Genomic DNA, 7,026 nt, shown 5'->3' with positions numbered 1-7,026 from the left:
TTGTAATTCATCAGGTGTCTCATCTTTACTTCCTGCTCCTCCAGCCCTCCATACAGAAGTGAAATTCCATTCATGAAATGCCTGCCCCCCACTCAGGAGTCCAGAAATCTCTACAGTTTATCCCCTCCGACCAAAATGCTTTTGGAAAGTCTTGATCCAAGCTTTAGCTTCAAATCTTTCTCTTAGAAAAATGCAAGAGAATTTGGAAAAATAGTAACAGCTGCTCCTATACTGACTCCATCACTGTCCAAGGCCTGCACCACACCATAATGAAAACTCTGGCCTTCCCAAAACTCTTAGGCTCTGGTACGGTCTTTCCAAACTAAAAAGATCAGGGAAAAGTGTCACCTACGTGAGCAAAGGCATGCTTCATGTGATGAGGACACCAAGGGAAAATTAATGTGTCAGCATTTGAGCCCAGTCATTTACCAGCCTCTCCCGCCTCTGTTACAAGGAATCATACTTTTGATCAAAAATGCCTATACAACAAAATTTTGTTTACGTACAACATCCAACTCATTAGGACGCTCATCCCAACAGCAAAGCTGTGAGCTGCTCACCCATTTGTGACGAGCCTTTGAATGTAGAAACAGCAGGAGGATGGCTGTGGTAGCTCTGACCCCAGCAGGGCCACTTGGAAGGCAGGCAGGGAGCAGGCTCAGCACTCAGCACCTACTGTTTTTTGACACATCACACAACTCTTACCAGGAAATTCATTTCCATTTGTGCATCTGTCTTCCTCTCTGGAAATCTGTTCTAGTTTAAAAGGAATTTCACTGGTGCAAATCTGCATTTCATGCTGCATTTTCATCTTCTACAAGTAGAATCTACAAGACATTCTTCAACTTCAATGTGCTGATATATTACCTGCAACCACCATGAATTCATTACACAGCCAGGGGCTCTTAATGATTGATATTTGGTACTTCTACAGTTCAGAAGAGTCTCAGGCACACACATATATATACACATCCTCTTAGGTTTCATCTACGTATGCCCAGACAGAAATTTCATAATTTGCTGTGACCACAGCAGGTGATACATTCTAATCATCCCCAGATCCAAGTCCCCCAGTTTAGCAACTACACAATCCTGTCTCATTTGATATACAGACAATTTTCCCACACCCAGAAAATAATTACTCCGATTTTATAATGCAAGGCCTTGGGAACTTCTTTAATTGCGTTTCTGCAAAAAGCTGTTTCATAAATACCAAATATCTTTCCTGGAAGTCTTTGCATCTTCTTCCCAAATGCGTCCTGTTACCAGATTTCACACACATACAAGTTCCATTTGCCTGGCAATGTAAGCCACATACTCCATTATTTAGAAGAACGTGTTTCAAGTGATCTAAGCAATCACTTTTTCCCTGAAAAGCAGAGGCTTTGGGCTTGTTTTCTTTCTCAGCACTAGGTGGCAGCCAAATGTTGCAGTGGCTCTACTGAGTTGTGCCATGGAAGAAAGCTCCCAAGACGGGTTTGGATGGAGAGCTGAATCAACCCTAACAAGAAAATGGGTCTGATGCCCTGGATCAATCCCAAACACTCTGTGCACTTTGCACAAAAGCCTTTTCCCCCTTTTCTCTGTGGAAATGGGAGCTTTCTCTTAGGAATCAGGAGCTACACACAAGGTTTTTCTGTCTTCCCTCTGCTTAACACTGGAGACACATCAGGGTATTTTACTCAGTACACCTCAATCCTTGAAACTCATGTAAAGACAGTGTCCTGGGCTGTTTCTCCTGCTGAAGGAAATCACATTTTCTTGGTTTGCAGAAGGCACCTGGAGGGTGATTTTGGCAGCTCCATTACTCCAGTGGGGGAGTATTCACCAGAAAGTGCAAAGGATAGGGAAGGACCAGGCCAATTCTCACATGAAAGAGACAAATGGCCTAAAACAGATAGTTGAGAGCAATACCAATAATAGAATAGAGTCAATGTAAGCACTTTGAGAGGGCAGGTTTGTGTGAAGACTCCAGCCTTGTGTATTGATTGACAATTTGTGGAAGTTAAACCAGGCTGTGTAATTTTCTACATCTTTCCCTCAATGCTCAGAGCATTTTACCTCTTTGCATGACCCTTAGATACTGCTGAAAGCAATACCAGACAGTGTGTATTTGCTCAGGCTAAGGCTTCAGGAAGATCCATCCAAGCATCGCTGCTATAATTACTCAGCCTTTAACAGGAATGTGACATGGTTAACTGTTATCTGTCACTTCTCCTTTCAGCCCACTCTTCCTAGCCTTTCTTTTGGAACATGCTGGCGAAATAGAGCAGCAGTCTCAAAGACTTCAGCTCCAGGTCTCCATGGAAGCAAAGTATCAGCTTTAACTTGCACCTCCAAAGCCAAGCAGCCCTTCCTTTTATGTACCACAGAAAGTACCCTAACGGAATTAGAAGAGATTCTTTGCCTAAGGCTCAGACTGCTTCCTCCAGAAGATTCAAAGCAGGGGTCAGGCTGAGCTTGAGCTGCTTCCATCTAAGTTGTTGCTTTCCTCACATTTAACACAGGACAAGAGAGAGAGAAAAATCAAAACAAAACAAAACACAAGCTTGTTAACAAGCACATCATCCTCCACTTTAATTCCTGCAGAAATGGACATGGCCTGATATTTGTACTGGAAATTACCAGATAAATGCAAGACTACATACCACCTAAGAGTGCACCCTACAGATTTTTAACACCCAGGTACTTGTATAGTAATAGGGAGGCTGTGCAGTTTTCTTAGAAGCTATCTCCACTGTTTCCTAAAGCATTAGGTATATAATGGCCAGTTTCTTGGCAGTTATAAATCAGCATACTGCCACTTTACTGCTGCCTGGACAGGCCAGGATTGATTATGTCTCTGTAAGAGACTCTGCATGCTTTGGGAATTGCTGCAAATACTGGATAAAGCTCACTTTAACTTGCAGTTGCACACAAAGGCTTGTTGGAGTCAAATGAAAATCAAGTCTATTGACATGGAATTTTTCCCATTGTTACCAGTAAGAAAATTCTATACTCATGATAGAGTGAAAAAAAAAAAAAAAAATCAACAAAACTACCAGTTATCAGTTCTTTGGAAGATGTTCTGCTTAATGTCACACATAAAAAAGGGAACACTCTCTTCTTTTCCAGACACCAAGCTGTGTCCAATTAAAACTTAACCCACTGAAAATGAACGGGAAGCTATGAGGTATTGTTTCCCACATCCCATCTATAATACATGGAGAGCAAAACACTGATAAAAATAATCCTTTAGAGAGTTACAGAATTTCCTCCAGCAGGATTTATGTTCTTGTTCTACATCTTTTGCTCTTGCTTGTCTATCCTCTGCCCAGCATACAGTTGCAAGGCAACCCACAGAGGCAGATGCATCAAGATGTGAGATGACTACAAATAACTTCTGTAGTAGATACAAAAGGTGCTGTTTTAGCAGACAACCGTATCCTATCACTAAGTGCAGAGGTGTCTTAGTGAAAACAGTCACATGCAAATCCATGAATTAAATTTGATCTGGCGCTCAGTTTCATGACATCAGCATTATTGCAATGAACAGTGCTGGCTGCATTAAAAAAATAAGTAGCTTGAATTGGCAAAGAAAGAGGGATTTGGGAACTAAGGTAAAGCTCATTCAGAGGTCAAACAGGGATCATTAATACTCAAAACCAGACACCTGGCAACCGTAATTAATGGGCTTGGCTCAGTGAGTTTGTATACATGGCTTTGAATAGGAGGCTGAACTTGGTGGCCTCCAAAGGTCCCTTCCAACCTAATTATCCTGTGATCCTAAACCTCCAGTAAACAAAAATCAAGTATTCAGAGAATACCTATTTTCATATTCCCAATAATGTTATTGTAATTTTACAGTAGGCAATGCAATATAATTATGACCATATTTGTTCACTTTGTGAGTCAAACAAATCTTGAACCATTCAATATTTGTGATTTTCTTAATTTCTTTTCATTATTCCCTTAATTTATTAAGGTCAATGCCAAAGTGGTACAAGACTCATCAGTAACACATTTAATTTTCACATCTGGCAGTCCACGACAAATGAGGAACAAAACAGTAACACTGGTTGACAGAGGCTGACAGAGATATACAAAATCAGTGGCACTCCAGCAGTCCTGTGCAGAACTGGATACAGGAAAGACTGACTTGAACCTTTGAAAGACCTTTGGTCCAAATTCACTCAGTGTTTAAATTCACTGAACTAAACCACTAGATACAATAAAACGTGATTGCCTTTTCTTTGAGCAGCCGGTCTCCTTAGGGATAAAAGAAATATGACATTGCCCTTCGGTGACAATGAATGACACTGTCCTTCCATTACTGCAATTCTAGGTATTGTCAGGCTGCTTATATCAAGCACACAGGCAAATAAAAAAAGAACGCTGTTAAATTTAGAGTCAGCTGTGTGTGAGAAAGCAAACAAAGCAAGAATAACAAACAGGTATTTCTGCCTGGTGAAATACAGTCCTTCAGCTCCTTAACCACTTATTGAAGTTATTGAAGGGATTATGATTAGTACAAATACTGCATTTTTTTAGGGATTGCATATACTTTCTGTATTTACCCTCTAATAGCAAGTTTATACTTCACAAACTATTTCACAAAAGAAAAGCACATGGGTTACTCACCAGTGATAAACATTTACACAGATTACATAGGAAACTGAAGTATTTTAATAGCAATACCCCATTACAGAAGAGCCCTTCCCCTACTTTTGCTTTAGGTACGTTTAAGTGATACAAAGTCATTGCCTGTTACAGCAGTCACCTATATACAAACAGCACTAAATAAAAACTAAACACACTAGCTCTCAGATGGTAACTGACTCTAGTTTATGTATATATTGAAGTTCAAGTACTGACCAGCCTAAGTTTGTTTTCAAAAATGAAAGAACACCAGTTTAGAGACAAAAACACGAGGGGAGATACAGTTGTCTATGAAGACTACAGGAACAGATATACCAATAGAAATGGGACAAACTCTCAACACTAAGGCACAAGAGAATTAATACTCGAATATGGCTAAAACCTTATTGACTACAGCATTGAGTGAGCAGTTAACGATGAGTGTTCCTATGCTCAAAACACTCGGCTACAACATTAGTGGGTTTTGTGTTCCAGATGATTTTACCTCAGTGCGGCTGCACGTGGCATTCCTAAAAAAAAAAAAAAAAAAAAAAAAAAAAAAAAGAGGGTGGATTTAAGAGGGCAGTGATGGGTGTTCGCTTACATTGCACTTATTCTATACCTAAGCATCAGTTCAAACTTCCACAATGAAATGGAGCTCCATCCTCTACTAATTTCATCTGTTTTTGTGGGGACCACCATTCTGGTCGCCCAAAGGGCTCCCACCCCGTCACGCAACCCCGCTGACCCCAGCACCTGGGAGCAGCATAAGGCATGATACAAAGCCCACGTAAGTCGAGGGGATTTAGGTGGGCTTTGGATCAAACACACGGCTAGCTGCGGGCCGTGGGGTTGCACGGGGCTTGTTCTCTCGTGGATTTAAATGATGCTCCCCCACGGGAAAATAAATAAATAAATAAGTGCATGTCTGGAGCAAGGAGATTTAAGCGCAGGCTTAAAACGAGCGTGTTCTTGAGAGTCTTCTTGGACGGGCCCTCTGTGGGATCTGTCGCTTGCTTCTAGAAGCAGAACTTTTTATGGCACTTGTGGATGTTTGCCACCATTCGATTTTAATCCATGGCGATCCTACAAGTTCAGACCTTGAGTATGGCTCAGGCTGCAAACCCCCCATTACACAAAAGAAGATGTCCAAAACACACAAGAAAACCCCAAATCCCGGGAGCCTGGAAAAGCCAAACCCAAGCCAACCAAAGCTTCAAACGACGCCGTGGGCAGAACTGGTAGGAGCAGAGCTCAGAGACCCCATCTCTCTCCCTGTCAGAGAAGAAACACCAAGAAAAGCTCAGCAGCAGCCCGGGGCCACAGCGGGGTTGTGGGGACCACTGCCACGCTTCACGCACGACGCGAGGCGGCGGAGGCGCCGCCGCCGGCCGGGCTCATGAGGTTCTCGGTGATGTAGGCCACCAGCAGGCAGATGAAGACGAGCATGACGCAGATGGAGCCGCCGACAGCCGTCATGGCGACGACGATGTCCCTCATGGCGGCGGGCTCCACGCGGAACTCCACGCACTGCGCAGGCGGCGCGGGCCTCGGCGGGGCGTAGCGGGGCTGCAGGCACAGGCGATAGCGGACCCCGCCGTGCGCCTCGGGCAGCAGATAGTCGCGACAGGAGGCCCCCAGCTCCACGCTATCGCAGGGGAAGCGCGTGTAGGTGCCGTCCCACGAGCAGTTGAGGGCGAAGCCGCGGAGGCCGGCGGCGGGCCGCGGCGGGGCCCACTGCAGCAGGACGCTGCCGTTGCGCAGCGCGTTGGCCACCAGGGCTCCGCCGGGGGAGCGGTGAGCCAGGCAGGCCCGGGCCGAGCACTGGAAGCCGCGGGCCGGGGGTCGGAAGCACAGCCGCCCGGCCGCAGCCGCCCCCTCGGCCCGCACCTTGTAGGGGCACCACGGCGGCTGCTGCTGCTGCTGCTGCTGCTGCTGCTGCTGCTCGTCCGGGGGGGCGGCGGCGGGGGGCGGCCCGCAGAGGCAGAGCAGGGCGAGCAGGGCCGGCAGCGGGCTGGGCATGCCGGCCGCCGCGGCATGGAGCCGGGGCTCGGCAGCGCTCCGCCGGCGCCGGGCCCCTTTTATAAGCCCCCGGGCTCCGCAGCCGCCGCGCCGGCCGCCAATGGAGAGGCGGCTCCGCCGTTAACTCTCGCCGGGCTGCGGGGCTCCAGCCGCCGGCCCGCGGCTGGCCCCGGCCGCCTGGCTCCGGAGGGGGAACGTGAGGGGCACCGGGGCTGGCAGAGAAATGGGGGCTGTGGGGATCCTGCGTTTTGTTTTCCTTGGTTCTTGGCCGCTTTAAGGCCTGGGGGGTTCCGATTCTGAGAGAAATTCGGTGAGAAGCATGCCCAGCACCACCACCGCTAGCATCTCCCACAGCCCAGCTGCTGGCAGGGGTAAAACTGGGGGTCT

At 46.5% G+C, this 7,026-nt stretch overlaps 1 protein-coding gene across 1 annotated transcript; it reads right to left on the bottom strand.

The window, feature by feature from the left end:
• Nucleotides 1-3,917: 3,917 nt before the first annotated feature.
• Nucleotides 3,918-6,758, bottom strand: FNDC10 (fibronectin type III domain containing 10). The gene has a single exon (XM_035344510.1). It carries the CDS (start codon nucleotides 6,637-6,639, stop codon nucleotides 5,971-5,973), a length of 669 nt encoding a protein of 222 aa, XP_035200401.1. The 5' UTR covers nucleotides 6,640-6,758; the 3' UTR covers nucleotides 3,918-5,970.
• Between the last annotated feature and the right edge of the window lie 268 nt (nucleotides 6,759-7,026).

Source organism: Oxyura jamaicensis, chromosome 21, assembly GCF_011077185.1.
Source record: "Oxyura jamaicensis isolate SHBP4307 breed ruddy duck chromosome 21, BPBGC_Ojam_1.0, whole genome shotgun sequence".
Classification (NCBI taxonomy): domain Eukaryota; kingdom Metazoa; phylum Chordata; class Aves; order Anseriformes; family Anatidae; genus Oxyura; species Oxyura jamaicensis.
This window is presented reverse-complemented; position numbering and strand designations above follow the sequence as displayed.

Bases quoted from the DNA above. Each gene is read 5' to 3' on its own strand.
- FNDC10 (XM_035344510.1), bottom strand. From the start codon at position 6,639: ATGCCCAGCCCGCTGCCGGCCCTGCTCGCCCTGCTCTGCCTCTGCGGG.